The 18007-nt window shown below is 42.6% G+C and overlaps 2 protein-coding genes across 3 annotated transcripts in view; both read left to right on the top strand.

Annotated features, from left to right (window-relative positions):
- Window positions 1-4390, top strand: part of LOC143037417 (uncharacterized) — a 524806-nt gene extending 520416 nt beyond the window's left edge. Inside the window, exon 4 of the mRNA XM_076205569.1 lies at window positions 4347-4390. Coding sequence (XP_076061684.1) covers window positions 4347-4370 — 24 coding nt within the window. The 3' untranslated portion in view covers window positions 4371-4390. The remainder of the gene's footprint in view (window positions 1-4346) is intronic.
- LOC143037414 (cytohesin-1-like) overlaps window positions 1-18007 on the top strand; it is a 228158-nt gene that overhangs the window by 79635 nt on the left and 130516 nt on the right. The window lies entirely within an intron of this gene.

The following is an 18007-nucleotide window of genomic DNA, read 5'->3' as shown; positions in this document are numbered from 1 at the left end:
GTCTAATCCTCTCTTAAGACAACCAGTTATTTCCGAGCTCATTACATGGTTACCAAGTCTGTTCCATTCGTTAACCATTGTTAGTAAACCAGTTCGTATAACCTTCAACTGAATGAAATCCTCAGACGTAGAGCAGAATAAAGGGTTAAAGGAGCGTCATCACAGCTCCAGGATAGTGTGTCCTGTGAGAAATTCAGGTCCCTGTGACATGGGGGGCTGTTGTTGTTATCATCATCATTGTCACTGTTGTTATAACTATTTTTGTTATTGTTGTTTTTATTCTTTATCTTTCTCGTATTATTATTATCATTGTTATTATTATTATTATTATTATTGTTATTATTGCTATTATTATTTTCATTATTATTTTTTGTATTATTGTTGTTGTTATTGTTATTATTACTATTATTATTTATTATTCACCACCTAACATGTAGAAAACACGTGAAAAAAATGTGTAACGTCCCCTCAGAACATAAATATTTAGAAAAGACACGACGACTTAAAGGTCCTTAACGAGCGCAGTTGCTCTCGTGAAGGTCGGCAAGGTCACTCCTGTTGCTCCCCTGGAAGAACAGGTGTTGTTCTCCCCACTGCAAGTTCAAGGACACCAGCCAGAGTCCCCCGGGACTGGGATCGGGACTTGCTGGTGAAGGAGGCGAGGAGGGAGGGGAGGGGAGGAGAGGGGAGGGGAGGGGGGGAGTGATTTGATGTGTAGGGATAGCAGGGGGGAGGAGAAGGGTTGAAGAGTTGGGTTGGAATATCCAGGCTTGAGGAGCATCCGGAGGCCTTGTCGAGGATAGGGTCCCGGTGACCTCATTCTGTCTTCTGTGTGATTCACCATTCACCATGGTCTTGGATCACGTGTTGGACTCGTGATCGACAGCTATTTCCCTCCCGTAAGAGAGCTCAGATATGACCGATCTATGGGTAATGCTGTGACCTTACACGCACACACACACACACCCAACTCCCCACCCACGAGAGTTGGAGTAACGACTCGCAGCGCAGCGATACTGAAATTATTTCATTCCTGGGCGAGATTCGAACCCGGACCGCCGTAGTGGCAGCCGGGAACTTTACCAACTGCTCCACGAATTGTGTATGTGTATATGTGTGTGTGTGTGCTTGTTTATTGGACGTATTCATTTCTTGATCCATTTGAATTTTTGCTTCGCAAGCAATGGGGGCCGTCGAATGCATCCTAAACTGTCTCTTCTTTCTTCTGTGATGTAAACGAACATCGGCAGAAGAGTGATGGCGGGTTGTGGACATGCCCATCATGGCTTCCCAGACGGTGGATTCCGAATTTGGGAAATGATCTTTTTGGTTTCCTCATTTTGGGTGGCAAGAAGTTGCCTCTCACGTTTACCTGCCTAGGTGGTCGGGAACGGACCGTAAGGCCCAGTGAGAGTCGATTCTTAAGAAACCTGTCTACGCAAGAGGGTGCTTTGATTCCCCCAACCTCTGCGATGAGGACATGCGTTGAACAATGGGGCCGTATATGAAGGTGGGAGAAAAGAGGGAGGACAGAGTAGAGAAGAAGAAAGGAAGGAGAGAATGGGGAGAAAAGAGGAAGAAGAGAGGGGGGAGAAGGGTAGGGGAGAAGAAAGTAGGGAAGAAAATTGGCGGGAGAGAGTAAGGAAGAAAAGAGGTTGGGGATAGTAGGGGGAGAAAAGAGGGAGGAGACAGTAAGGGGAGAAAAGAGGGAGGAGAGAGTCGGGGAGAAAGTAGCCAGAAGAGAGTGAGGGAGAAAAGAGGCAGTAGAGTGTGAGAAGAGAACAGAGGTAGGAGAGAGTGGGGGCTTAAAAAGAGAGGAGATAATGGGGAAGAAAAGAGGGCGGAGAGAGCGTGGGAGAAAAGAAGGGGGAGAGAGTAGGAGAGAGAAGAAACGGAACAAGTCGGAAGCCGTCCAAGAACTTTGCAAAGTTTTTGTGGTAATTGAATAGCCGTTGTTTTGTCTCGACGTCGGAGGAAGAGGAGGAAGTGGTGGTGGTGGTGGTGCCGCCGTCTCTATTGTTGTTGGAAATGAGGACGATGATGGACCTGGTAGTTGTTGTTTGAGGAAATGGGTTGTTTTGAGTTAGATGTTGTCGAGGAAGTGCTTAATGTTATACGAGATTTTTTATTGTCTATATACCTCACAGATTTATTAATTTATTATATTATAAGATCTTGCTAGGTGACCGTATCGCTGTAGAATTGACTTATGGGGTCACATGTTCATTAACTCCATGAGAAATGGGGATTTTCTCCTTAATTTAATAAAATAGTTTTGTGTTTGTCAGAATAGGTAGTTGAGACTTCCGAAAAATGCTTTCTAGGGTGTATTTTAGTAAATCACATTATGAAATGTTCAGGTCTTGTTCAGTGAATTCAAGTTATTATTTTTAAGGAGTTTAATGTCTTCCCAACCTCGTGAAATTGTTTGGTCTTAGGCAGAATAGAATATTTAACCTTTAGAATTACTTAATCTAGAATGTTTGTTCTGGTTACCACCACATGATGAAATTCATCCGAGACCAACACTCACTCAATGTGCTTCGAAAGATTTAAAGTGGAACGACAGATTTCGATGGGTGTTCGTGTGTGTGTGTGTGTGTGTGTGTGTGTGTGTGTGTGTGTGTGTGTGTGTACGCGCGCGCGTGTGTGTATTAGGTTATGTGTTCGTGTGTGTGTACATCCTCTATGGTAAGTACAGAAACTTCGTGCAATTGAACATTAGTGTACAGTGACTCAACATCAAGCGAAGTTGTGATGCCAGTGGTGTCTCTGGTTTTATGCAAAAGGTGAATAAAATCCGAATCATGACTCGGCACAGAGCAGTTGCACGTGATCACGATATTGGAAATGTGAACATCCTCACGTCACGAGGGATTTTCATCAGATGAATAAAACCACCTGGCGACAGGCAGGGTTAGATATAGTCCAAATGGGTATTAGGGTTGATACAGTGGACTTCCTGACATGATTAATATAATTATTGTTGTTATTTTTTCATTTTTTTGTCATTGATTTTTGTTGTTACTTCTTTCGCCCTTTTTGTATCCTGAACGCTTATCCCTTCCTGTGAACACTGCATTATCACGCTTGTCATAGTGCATTAGCTGTGCAAGCTACTCTAATCTGGCACTGTTTGTCTCTGCATGTGTAACAACCAATTCTGGGGCGCGGTGTGTGTGAAAGGGGAACAGGAAAGCGGAAAAGGAGAGAAACAGACAGACGATTACCGCCTTCCCCACCCCCTCTTCTACACCTGGACCTGGAGCCGTATGAGGTATTCTGAGCCCGAGCGGGCGTGCAGGCGTGCGACAGAAGCTGGAGGGGGGCTTCGGGCGAGTGGCACTTGAGCGACGAGGTGCCTGGCGACCGGAGGCCACACGTGAGGGGATGGACGAAGTGTAAACATGTGCTGAGGCTCGCTGGCGTGCTTTGGCGCCGGCCAAAGCTACGTTTTGTTTCTCGCGGCGCCGACATACAGTATGTATATCCGTGCTTAAAATTCTGAAATTCCTAAAGGTCACTTCCTCTTGTTTCGGAAGATTTTATATTTTCTCGTGTACATTGCAGTGAAAGGTCAGTTCTTGTATATAAGGTTATTTCCCAATTAGGAAGCTTGGGTTGCTGTTCCAACCCGTACCGTGCTCCAAGGCTTTTGGAATAGGCTGTACGTGATCTTGTTTAAGTGTACATGTGCACGTGAGCATTCGGTCACGTCTTCATGTGTGTGTGTGTGTGTGTGTGTGCGTTTCTGTACGTGTGTTCCTTTGTGTACTTGGATATGCACATTCGCACGATTATGGTTATGTGCGTATTTGCACGTTTGTGTGAACATATTGGCGTGTGTACTTATTTTGAAATGCCGTGCCTTTGCGTGTGCGCGCGCGCGCGCGCGTGTGTGTGTGTATGTATGTGTATGTGTATGTGTGGGTGTTTTGATTACACTATATTTATAGTTTTGTTATATTTTGTCGAGTTTCATCAGACTAAAATTTAAGCTTCTTACATTTATGCATGCAAAGCATACCATATGTAGCGCCAGTTTGTTTCATTTGGTCCTGGCTTAGGTAAAAAAAGATACATTTCCAATCCCTGCTATCCTTTTATTTGCAATTTTCATTGTTAGTATCCTCATGTATTTGTACGTGTATTTGCGTGCACAGTCGTGCACACGGGCCCACAAGCTTGCTTTCCTGTACATAATCAAGAATATGCGTACTTTTGTGTACAGCTTCGTGCTTGTGTGTTTTCGTGCATTCTTTATATATTGCTTATTATATAAATGTCCTTGAGTTTTGACTTGGTCTCTCGCACTCGAATTATAACTTGTTTTCCTCTCTTTTCAGGTAAGTGTCACTTACTCAGCATAACCGGTTTAAGAGTCGCCATGATGTCGTTGTGAGGACTTCAAGGTAGGTCTTGGTTAAGATATCAGTATCGCCTCGGTATCATCGAGGTACCAGAAATACACAAGGAACTAATCATTCAGGCCCGGTTCACACTAACGGTTTGAACCGCGCGGGAACCGCAGTGGTACCACATCTCAAGGAAAAACTGCGCGGTTGTGTCTGAACACCTTCATTGATTTACATTGTAATTCAAACGCAGCGGTTTAGACCACTAGTGTGAACAGGGCCTCAGCCTGAAGATGGACTTGAGAAGACCGAAACGTTGCAACTTATGGGCAACTATCTTATCTAATCTAACTACATACCAATAGGCTTCTTCCCCCTTGTGAGTGGGGTCGCCAGCCAAGGTACCCACCCACACACACAACTATCCCATTTCTGTTCGTTTACTATTTCCCTTTTACCATAGCTCCTTGTGGCAATTTGCTTTTATATCTATGTGAATTAGCCAGGAAAAAAGAAAGACCTTGCCAAGAAACTAAACAACACAGAAAGAGCAGTGTCATTTAACCTCGTCTGTCTACAAGAAAGGAACACACTTTCCTCAATTTCATTGTTTTCTTAGGTAATCGATCTTCACCTTTTATGGATCGTGAAGTGAGAACACGTATGTGACATGGTTACTTAAGGCATTATCTATATTGATTACGACTCTCCTAGATTTATCCCTTTCTGTTTTTGTGGACCCTCTCGTCTGAATAAAATCTCTTGTCAGGACAAAAATTAGATAAATAGATAAATAGAAAATGAAAATAGATCAATAAATCGCCAGGATTGAAGGAGGTTAAGCGAGATTGTTTCAAGACAGCTACTTTAAACCCTCTCCGTTCGTGGGGTTCCCCTTAGGCTTGACCTGAATTAACTCCTTTAATGCTAGCCAGACAGCGGAATGCTTGAATGCTAGCTAGACAGGAACGCAGCATAAGACAGGGAAAGATGGCGAGAGCTGGTGTCAGCGGTCAGGGTTCTACAAGAGGAATTGGGACCACCGGAGTAGAGTAGCAAGGATGCTATCCACCAAAATCTTGAAAGTCTTTATAGGACCGAATATGCTGATGGATTTGTAACCTCCTCCAAAGGTACTCCAGTTGCAAGTTGGAGGTTGTTGCAGGAGGGTGGTTGCATTGCAAGAGCAACAACTGCAGCGGACCAGCTTCAAACACCTTATCTCCTTTATGCAACACGCGTTGGCCTACTGCCTCTCTCGCTCCACTCTCCAGTCCACCACACACTCCACATAAACTGCACTCCACCTCACCGCATACTCTATATTTGTCGTACTCCAACAACTCCGCTCTACACGAGGTATATTCTACCACAACCAGTACTCCATACAAGCCATACTCCTCATGTCATACTCCACCAGTCACGTTCCACATAAGACATAGTTTACCCTAGTCTCCACTCCAAGTCAGCCATGCTTCACAACTGTATGTGAGCCAGACTCCTCATAAGTCCTATACTCTCACAGCCATCGGATACTCTTCAATCCATACTCCATCAATAACTCCACTATATCCTTATCCGCACTCCACATCAACCACACTCCTCCACAACTGCCCTACACATTCGCCATACTCTACCACATATTCTACCACATACTCCAGCAAAACAACCTCCTGCCCCAGCCACAGTCTACCACATTTTACTACAACCATGTACTGCCCAGACCCCATTCCAACATAAGGGTATGCCACCGCTTTAATACTCCAATGTAATTATACCACCACTACCACAGACGCATTCCACCACAGTCTAGCTCAGCCGCAGTTAACATGGCAATACGGTTAACGCCAGGACGGATATGATCGTTCTTATTTGTATTCTTTACGGCTGGCGCCAGGTGATTATATATATATATATATATATATATATATATTGTCACCAAGTGATTTCATTCAAATGAAAGAAGCTCATTTGTTTATGGTATTATCCAGGTTTACCACTCAGCTCTGCCTGTCTGTCTGTCTGTGTTTAAAAACTAATCCGCCTTTGTGCCCTTTACTAATCCCTTGCCCGTACTTGTCTCACTGAGACACCGGAATAATTCCTGTTAATTATTTGGTTGGGTAATTATTAGAGAAGCCATATCAGCAAATAAGCGAAATCTCTCTCTCACACACACACATACACATGCACACACACATACACACGCGCACACACACACACACACACACACACACACACACACACACACACACACACACACACACACACACACATAAAAAGAACAGCAAAACACGTTGATAATTCCGTATCCATCAAAACACAATTAACCAAATCCAATTAAGAGCAAACACATACTCCCAGCCAACAAACTTCATTGTCAGCGTCCATCGCCCCAGATGACGTAGTTCTGGCCTTCGCACTATCCCCATGTGACCACGCCCTCGAGACCCCACGGCCACGCCCCTCGTTCCCCCGAACACCCCAGACCTTCCTCAAGAAGGTCATGCCTACAGGAGCCGGGGAAAGGTTCTTCGTGTTATCGTCACCGAAGTCGGTGATAATGTACCTGTGGGAGGCGCTTGACGAGGCGGTCCGATTCCGCGAGAGAACACCCCAGGGGCACGGCCTCTTAGGATTCGGGGGCCCGGCGGGAGCTCTCTGGTTAAGGACCAGGGAGGAACTCTTTGTCAGCGGGAGAAGACCCTGAAGACCTTGTCGGATCGTGGAGACCCTGTCCGGGAATGAAAGTTTTGTTAGGGGTAGAGGGCTTAACTTAAGACGAAAACCCCTTTCAGGCGGTGAAGAGACTCGGGTCTTGAAGACCTTGTGAGATAATGAAGATCTTTTTAGGGGTAGGAGGCCCTCCAACAGGATGAAGACCTTGTCACACACACGCGCGCATACACACATACACACGCACACACACACACACACACACACACACACACACACACACACACACACACACACACACACACACACACACACACACACACACACACACACACACACACGACTCGATGTCGCGGTGGTAGAGTTCCCGGCCGCCACTACGACGGTCCGGATTCGAATCCCGCCCAGGTCTGAAATAATTTCAGTATCGCTGCACTGCGAGTCGTTACTCCAGCTATCGAGGGCGGGGATTTGGGTGTGTGTGCGCGTGTAAGGTTCCGGCGTTACCCATAGATCGGTCATATATGAGCTCCGAGCTCTCTTCCGGGAGGGAAATAGCTGTCAGTCACGAGTCCAACACGAGATGCATGACCATGGTGAATCACACACACGCACACACCGTAGACACACACACACACACACACCGTAGACACACACACACACACACACACACACACACACACACACACACACACACACACGCACACACGCGCACACACACACATACACACACACACACACACACACACACACACACACACACACACACAAGCACCCGTGTAAAGAATGAAAATTTAAATTACATTTCATGTTTTATTGTTCATATATTTGTTCATTTATTGATAGCGAGTGATTAATGTACTTTATTCAAAGAGTTGAACTATAAATTTGTTCTGTTATTCGTATGATGAGGGTGGTGATAGTAATAATAGTAATTATTTTTTATGTTATTACTTTTTATGAAAAACATTTGATACAATTGAAGTAAGCACACGTATATTCATGTCACTGTTGTTCACATGCTCTGACTGCCTTCAGGCTATTTTAATCAGCTCAGATAAACCACAGTGAATAGAGAGAGGCTTTAAACTTAACCCGAGGAACTAATGTACACAAAGGAGAATACTCGTGCATATATTACGTGTGCGTAAATCATACATAGTAGCACACACACACACACACACACACACACACACACACACACACACACACACACACACACACACACACACACACACACACACACACACACAAAGGTGAAACTTTGCAACTTTTGTCCTTATCTGAGAGATAAAAGATGTTTAAATATCCCCAAGATTAAAGTACATGTTGTAACCCAGAAAACACCCAACATGGGAGCATCGTGGCTGACCGTCCGTTACCCCCTACCCTCACCCCCACCCCCCCGGCCTGCAACAGCCAATCATTGCGCAGAGTGTCACAGTTTGAAAATAACGACAGCGGGTGCCAGGGAGTGCCCGTGCTTTGATGCCTTCATTTCGGTAACGCGAGTCGACGATTCCTCTTCTGACTAACACACAGACGAATTTATTCAGCCCTGAGGGGATGTACCCGGGATAGTAGGGGGGCGCGAGCGACCACGGTCCTCTTCTGATCCTGGTGAGGCACCTTACAGCTGAACAAAACCTTCTGGTAGTTCGAACAGGAGCCTGTGGGAACGTTTCTCTATTGAAGACCTTTAACACAAACGTTAGGTTTGCTCTTCAGACGACGTCACCGACCCTTTTTGTACCACCGAAGGCGTTTGTTGGTATGCGGCAGGTGCCTTGCATGTTCTATTCTGGTTGTCTGCAGGTAGTTTGAATCGGTTAACACCTCACCCACTCTCCTTGCAGTAGCGACCTTACAGAGTCTATTCTGGGTGTCTTATTCACTTGTGGAAGAACATTTCACCCCAGGGGGTACGAGACATGATAGCCAGTGCAATGGTACTGTATATTTACAATGAGAAAGCATAATGTGCATCCATTGTATCCTACTAATTGGCATTTTTAATTTGAAATAGAAAATACCTTTGTTCAGTAATTGAATATATCTAATCATTTCTCACAAAGGTTTGTATCATTAATCCTCTTCATTTGTGTGTATTGTATTTATAGTGGATGGGGGTACGATATTTTTTTTAAGATGATCAAGGGATACGGGCACTGAAAAAGGTTAAGAACCACTGCCATATATATATATATATATATATATATATATATATATATATATATATATATATATATATATATGTATATGTAATATGTATATATATGTTTATGTATGTATGTATATATGTATGTATATACATAGTGTGTGCGTGTATATGATAAATGTACAAATATATACATATAGAATTTAGTTTAGTCGGGAAGCGATTTCATGGATCAGAAGAAATCCTAGTGTTGAATACCTGTATATAGTGGTATTTTATTATATTTACAAACCTATAACCATAAAATCATAAATGCCCCTCAAGCGCTGCTAAGCTGTAGAGGTAGAGGGAGGAGGAGGAGGAGGGTGAGAAGGAGGTGGGGAGGAGGAGGAGGGGTCGACCGAGCGAGCGAGCGAGCAAGCTTTGGCGCGTTCCCTCCTGACGTTGAGTCGCTCGTTCAGTAAGTGTTTGGAAACGTAAGGGAGCGCACATGCCAGAGACGAGAGAGCGCGACCTGTGAGCTCCACTTTCACGCTTTCCCTCGCGTAAATACGCCAGACTGTTACACCGGGGCATTTGTCCGTGGATCAGGTGCGTTTTATATCGGTGACGCGGTGTTCTTGAGTGTCCGTGACATTTTTTTTTCTTTTCGAGTGAGAAAGTGAGAGATAGATCACGGCGGTTTTGCTTCTGGGGGGAAAGTGAGAAAACTGAAGTCAAGATAATTGATGCCAGTCTTTGTTTACGAGAATTGTTTTTCATCGTTTGTGGTTGGTTTCTCCGTCCTTGCTGTTGCTCTGTGAGCGGTGATGGTGATAACAAGAGGCCACTATCACCAGCGCGATAAAGATAATGATCATTGTGACAAATTGGCACTACAAAGATCACAGTGACAAGATGATGTCACGTGCGTGATCACAAGTGACACATAACGAGGTGACGATGTTTTAGTGTACTGTGTGTGTTCGTAGTGCCATGTGTTATAGTGACACTGACTGGATCATGAGTGACAAAGGAAGATGATCACAGTGCCAGTAAACCGCTAGCATGCTCATAGTGACACGCTGATCATGATCATGATGTGAGAACGGAAATGTGATCATAACAAGCGAATGGTAATCTTAGTATCAGAATGAAATTAGTTACTGAAGACAACAATGTTTAAATTTGAGGAAAAAACTTTCTAGTGTATACAGACAAACACCTAATGATATGTCTTTATCTTTTGTGATTATGTGTTCATATACTTCTGTGTTATCTCACCACACCCTGGACATTGCCGTAATGAGTTTGCTTTCCATGATGCATCTGGCAAGTGCCTATGCCGCGTGGCACTGTGGGTGCCAAAACCTGCCGAGGCAGTGCCACACGCACACAGCACAGCACAGCACAAAGAAAAGAGGCGCGCCATGTTCGCCTCGCCCTCGATGCCAGTGGGCCTGGAATGCTGGAGGATGACTTGGCAGAACATGTGGTGCCTGCAGTCGGGCAGAACGCGTTGCGACAGAATACGTACGTTCCGATCCGTTGCGACGGGATAGGTATGTTCCGTTCCGTTCCGACGAGATATATATGTTTCGTTCCGTTCCGACTGGAAAACGGAACGCAGAATATCATGTCTAGGAAACGGATTTTTTTTTCCAGGACGTCAGGTGACGGGAGCTGGAATGACATAGAGTGAAATCACTTATCGTTATTCTTTATATATCTTTGTTAAATCATTTGTTTGTTTACTTGTTTATTTTCCACTTTCTTGTGTTTATGTTTGGATAATGAGCTTTTGTGAGTTACGTAATTGCACACACATCGCGCAAGTATACATATATACTGGGCATTCGAAATATAGATATTGTCACGTAATGCGCAGTTAGATAAACATACACACACAAACGCACACAAACGCACATACGGCTTGTTGGTGTAGTGGTTAGCGTTGAAGGCCCCGCTCAGAGCTTGAAAACCTCACTAATAAAGCAAGCCCTTACTGCCCCCTTGAGCAAGGAGATAGAGTAAATGTGTGTGTGTGTGTGTGTGTGTGTGTGTGTGTGTGTGTGTGTGAGAGAGAGAGAGAGAGAGAGAGAGTTCACAACATCGTCCATAGATCAGTCACATACAAGCTAAACGGGGGAGTAACAACTGTCGATCATAAGTCCAGCACGTAGTCCAAGACCATGGTGAAACAAACACACACACACACACACACACACACACACACACACACACACACACACACACACACACACACACACACACACACACACACACACACACACACACACATACGCACCTGAAATTGGACCACCACGCAAGATTGGATTTGTCGTCTTAATAGTTTCATAATGTTAACGACATATTGTCAATAGAACGAAATTGATTGACTTCGTAAACGTGACCTTATTTCACCTTGAGTGGCCTTAATTGCTGCAGAATTTATGTGTTTACTTGTTCGTTTAAACGTTTTTTTTTAATGTAGAATATATATTTGTACATTCTAAGTTAATTTATGGGCTTGTTTATTTATATATTCTATTTATTTTTATTTATTTTATTTATTCATTTTTGAGGCGTCGTTGATCTTTGCCAGTGTCCTTTCTTCTTCGGTCTTTAGTAAAAAAAAACTTATTTCGAATTAATTTCCTGTGTGTTTGAACCGATATTCTTTTCTTCTTTCTTTTTCTTTTTCCCTGATTTTTATATTATTTTGTTTTTTTCTTCTTCTTTCCCCTTGATATATTTTCCTTTGTTTCTTTACTACTTGTGACTTGGGTACTCCATCCACGGTAAGGTCCGGTCTTGAGGCCGCCAGACAGATCTGGTTGGATCCAGCCAGATCTGTCCTGCGACCTCAAGACCAGATCTTACCGTAGATGGAGTCCCATGTCTGGAAATAAATCTTTGTGATCGAGACCCAGTGACGTCACATGGAGTACCTGGGCCTCCATGTGGTCGGGTCTATCGTTCACGGCTTTCTTTTAGGAGACCCGCGGCCTCCGGGAAGCCGGCACTAGCTACTGGTTCACTGCATGAATCATACAATGAAATATATTTAGTGTTGCTATAGAGTATCCATCGTAATAGAGGATATATATATATATATATATATATATATATATATATATATATATATATATATGTATATATATATATATATATATATATATATATATATATAATAGTGTGTGTGTGTGTGTGTGTGCATGCACACACATGCACACAAACACACGCACAGAATAGTATATCACGTAGTTGGCAACAAACACTTCATATACTTAGTGAAAGCAACCTACTGGGTGGTTCAAAGTTTTTAGGGGCATATAAGCATATATCTTCTTTATGGGTGTGAAGGGTAAGGGTGGGGGAGACACGCCCCTAAGTGGGGCAGAGGACCTGCGGGTGTTTAGTATCTCCTGTGGCATCTAGAAAGCTGTAGCAAGTCTCTCTCCCCTCCCAAGCAGATTGTATCGTCTTAACCTCATAATGTCAAGATCGATACGAAGCTGAAAAATGTATTTTTATTTTAATTTCTTCTTCTTCTTCTTCTTCCCCAGTTTTATTTTTCGATTTTTTCCCGTAATCTTTCGTCTTCATTCTTTCTTACGTGTTTTTTTTTTTAATTTCTTTTACTTTTTATTTTCTATTTTGGCGCCCGTTATTTCGTTTCCTCTCTCCGTTGTCTCCCTCCCTCTTTTCCTACCTCCCTCCCTATCTCCACCCCTTCCTTCTCCCCTTTCCCTTCCCTCTCTCCCTTTACTTCTGTGGCTTCACCAATGTTCGCGTATCACCTCCCACCCCAGGCATTCTCTCTCTCTCTCTCTCTCTCTCTCTCTCTCTCTTCTCTTTCTCTTTCTCTCTCTCTCTCTTTCTCTCTCTCTCTCTCTCTCTCTCTCTCTCTCTCTCTCTCTCTCTCTCTCTCTCTCTCTCTCTCTTTTCTCACTCTTTCCATCCCTTTGTCTCGTTTTAGTCCTCTCTTTTTTCTTGTTCTCTCTTTTCTCTCTTTTCTCCTTTCTTCACTTCCTTCCCCTTTCCCCGCTCTTTCTTTCCTGCTTCCTTTCTCATTCTCTTCTCTCTTTCCAGTCTTCCACCCTTCTTCCCCGTCAATTATTTACTTATTATTTTCATTATTTGACTGATTCTTCCCCCCAGTTATTTGATTTAGAATTTAGATGAGACTTGCATTCGTTTACTAAGTAATGTCCTTGTCTGCCTCTTCACTTCAGTGTTGTCTCAGATGGACACTTTCCAATTAAACGCTTTAAGAAAACTACTAAGAACAGATATTATGATTGATAAAGTTAGGTTAAGTTGGATTAGGTTGGGTTTGGAAGCGTCTATATGGGAAGCGTCCCTCACTAGCATACCGCTTGCTTTGGCTTCTTCGGTTATGAGCTTTTACTTTTCAATTTTTCAAGTGTCACATTATTTTTGCGTCATATACTGAGAAGCTAGATTTTATGTATTTATTTATTTATTTATTTATCTATTTATTTTATTTAGTATGGTTAATGTTCTTTGGGTAGCCTGATATGTTGATACACCCCTACAATTATGTTCCCGAATTTGGAGTGAGTGTTGGACCCTGTAGGACTCTACCTGGGAAGAGAAGGAGGAGGATGGGGAGAAGAAAGGGGAATAGACAGGGAAAGACGGGACAGGCCTCTCCCTCAGGGACAGGTAAATGGACAGATAAGGACTGATAGGTTGATGAAGTAGATTAAGGAGGCGAGGTGCTCTGGGCTGATGGACTGTAGCAGTAGTTATTTATTTATTATTTTTTAATTTTGTGTTGTTTGTTTTATGTTCGCGTGCGAAGATTTGTATAGTTTATGACGTTTGCATCAACATCGTTAGTGTTTTGTTGTGATCGATATAGTCTGTTCAAACGCGTGCGAAAGTGCTTTTGTTTGTAGTATATATTTACATCCACACATATACACGCACACTTGTGTGTGTACAAATTATATACTGTATATATATATAATTATATATATATATATATATGTGTGTGTGTGTGTGTGTGTGTGTGTGTGTGTGTGTGTGTGTGTGTGTGTGTGTGTGTGTGTTTTTCATATGCATGGAAGTTGGAGAGGGTCCCGATTGGCTGCCATCGACTCTTGTGGATTGGTCTCTTCTGGACCGTTGGAAGGAGGGCGCGGGCCAAGGTCGACGACCCTTCTCAGACGGAAATTAAAGATGTCTGCTTGAACCTCCCAAAGTTCCAGCAGTTTTTTATTACTATTATTCTTTCATTTTTATTATTCGTTTTTTTTTCATCTGCTGTCTACATTATATATATATATATATGTGTGTGTGTGTGTGTGTGTGTATTTATACATTTATATATCTGTATTCATGTATGTGTGTATATGTGTTTGCATTTATGTATTAATGTATGTATGTATGTATCGAGAACAGTGAAACCCTTTCTGTGCTCGAATGCGCGAAGAACCGCAGTGCCTCCTTTGTTCAGCAGATTGGCGGCGAAGATCAAGACAATGAGAATAGCTGTGACGTCATCCATTATTTGCTTTGTTTTATGTTGCCGATTACATGCGTAGACGAATAGAGGCCTTAAACAACAGCAACAGAAAAAGCTTGCGAACTTTTCTCTTTAAAAACCAGGTAACAAGTTATCCCATTGTCCTGATATCCACCTTTTTATATTTTATTATTGTTATTATTATTATTATTATTATTATTATTATTATTAATATATTGTTTCTATTTTTTATTTATTTTATTTTTTTAGTCCAGGGGGAAGTTGAGAGAGAGGGAGACTAGAGATGACATGACGTCACAAGTCTCCGATTCAAAAGTCGATGACGGTTGAACCGTACTGGAAGATTTCCTCGACTGAAAGATTTTCCTTGACTGAAATACTAATTTTCCTGCGCTATTGTTTCTCCGCTTTTGGGAGGGAAATGGCATCCAGATTTAATCCGCCCCAAATGCGACAAGGGAGACCCAGGTAGTCGGCCCGCCTTGACACAGGACACACAAGGATTTTATTCTTGGGAGTAGAGTGGTGTCGGGTGGGATGGAGAAGGCTGATGATGGTGATGGTGATGGTGATGGTGATGGTGAAATTCCTGTAATTGTGACTTAGCGGGGACAGGAACAGTATTGGTGTAATGACTATTTGAAGAAGGGCCAAGGGGTTGAAACATTTTGCTCTGAATAAAACTCCATATTCTATCAGTCTTCACACACGCCCGCGCGCACACACACACACACACACACACACACACACACACACACACACACACACACACACACACACACACACACACACACACACATATATATATATATATATATATATATATATATATATATATATATATATATAGTGTGTGTGTGTGTTGTATGTATGTATGCATGTGAGCAGAAAATCACAAAGGAAAATAATAGTGGTTTTATTTATTTTTCTTTGTAGTTTTATCAATTTCCTTTCTGGTATGTGTATACTCAGAAGAATCATGCGTCTGTGATTTTCCTGCATGTATATATGCTTGTCTGTAAGCACGTATGCAGGGCTCATAAAAAGGGTTGAGGACGCAAGTGGAAGTTTAAGGGCGTCCCAAGAGTATAATGATTGGGTACGTCACCCACGACGACAGCCCCATTGGGACTTACGGTGACGTATCGTCCCTGGTCGTGACGTGTGATGGTGAGCTGGCCAGGTCAACCCATGTGATGTGGTGGCGTCCTTCATTGGTTTTATTATGGTAAAAAAAGATACATGCATACATACATATATACATGCATACATACATATATACATACATACATGTACCAACTGCTTTTTCCCCCTTACAAAGGAGGTAGCCAATCTCAAAGGCATAACTCCACTCCCAACCATTTCATCCCCACATACTCCACTAACATTCAAAGATAATGTATTAAATTATTATTCGCAAATCTGTTTTTCTAATATTAGTGATGAGAATACATTGATTTTTTGTAAAGGTTGATGAATCAATAAAAAACACAATGATATATTAAAACTAATGGCCTAGTGTTCACACTAGGCATGATCATTGACTAGTGAAAATAGTGAAGCTGTAGTAGTGAGGGACTACTAAGGCCAAGCTATAAGTAGTAATAGTATTTAGAGGTGGAAAGATATAGTGTAATGAAGTGAAACCTGAAGGAACGATTAGATTCTTTAATCCAGCGGAGATCTTGATATTATCTGATGGAGTAACGGTTACATTAGAATAAGAATAATGTCAACTCAATATAGAACGCTCAGTGTTTGCAGTATGCAGATACACTCACAACATAAATTTGGTGGAGGATCAAGTCTCATAATCCACAAACTCTAACACGAAAAGATATATGTTTAGAAACGACTTAAAAAAGAAAACAATTTATTGAAATCTTACAATTATAACACAACTGTTCGATAACATTAAAGGTACCTTTCTCTCGGTGCAATTATCGCTCAACGATGATCGCCCATGGCTCAATGATGATCGTCTGTAGCACTGAATATTTATTTTTGAATGGGGTTGTTTTGCTTCAAGATGCAAAGTACGAGGCTGATAACTCAAACCGAAGCTACCAACGCGTTTACCCAAATATGACGGACGCCAGGTATGATGCGCGTCACCCGCCATAGGCTGTGGTAGGGTGATAATGGTACCGAGCAAAACGTACCTTAACAAATGAAATCGCCAAGTTAGAATCAACAGAATGGAAGATCACGTGGTCTCCAGGAAGTTGAGACTCGATGATAGTTAGTATGGATAGTTTGTTGTCTTGATTGTGTCCAACCCGATATGGTTGCACTGTGGTGGTTTGCGCATGCGTGGTCAGCCGAAAATGTATTGCTTCGTTATGTATGCTGCTGGGGCCCTCGGCGTGTGCCCTCCTGTGGGTTGCCCCCTTTGTCAGGAAGAGACTCGACAAGGCCGCATGGTTAATATAATCCCGTTGTAGATTAGCACCTTTGGGCCTAGAGAGGGAACAAGAGTGTGTTAGGAGAAAATATTCCTAGTTTTATTACGTCACTGGAAAAATTATGTTGTGTCATTTTTCTTTACTTATTCATTATTTTTATTTATTAAAAAAAAATTGGGGGGTGCACTTGGATTGCAACCCTCCCAGAATCTAAATAACGATGTAGAAAAGAATTTTCGGACTAAAGGTAATCTTAGGGGGAGGGGGGCAGGCTCTAGGGACCTTCCCAGCATCCAAATGCCAATCTAGAAAAGAACTTTCGGACGGGCAAGACCTCCCGAGACTCGTTTGTCCGGAGGGGGAGCCATCGTCAAGGGGACCCTTTTCGAGGTGGAGGGGGACATGATTGTTTATGTTGAGGGTCCCCTGTTACCTGAGATGACTGCCGTACAAGGAGTGGGCACAACTGTAACAGCAACACAGTCTGAAGACCTCAAACCTTCTAGAAATATAGACTAGATACCTGGTTATTTTAGTGAGGGTGGGTCGTTTTCCTGAGGAATATATTTTAGTGAAAGTACGCAACCACAACTAGAAACTTTTTGGCACTGTTTAAATTCATATCAGTTTTAGGTCATTCATAGAACTCTGATATGGTAGCCTTCTCCCACCTATTGTTTAATGGATGTTAACAATGCGTTTAACTTGGTGGAAATCCTTACCTCCATAGGCCTAATAAGACTTTAAAGGAAGTATGTGGAGATGCAGGTTTTCGACTTTCTAGGAAGTGTAGTTATTGTAGAAACTACTGGGAAGAGGCATAGTTTTGGTGTTAAGTTGCAGTGAATAGACTAGTGTTATTGTACAGTATGCCTGGGAGGGTAGAGTAGTTTCACCAGAAACATCCCAAGAGAAA

This window comes from Oratosquilla oratoria, chromosome 22, assembly GCF_046742065.1.
Source record: "Oratosquilla oratoria isolate Oo_2021 chromosome 22, ASM4674206v1, whole genome shotgun sequence".
Classification (NCBI taxonomy): domain Eukaryota; kingdom Metazoa; phylum Arthropoda; class Malacostraca; order Stomatopoda; family Squillidae; genus Oratosquilla; species Oratosquilla oratoria.
Note: the sequence above shows the minus strand (reverse complement) of the source record. Positions and strands in the feature narration are given on the sequence as shown.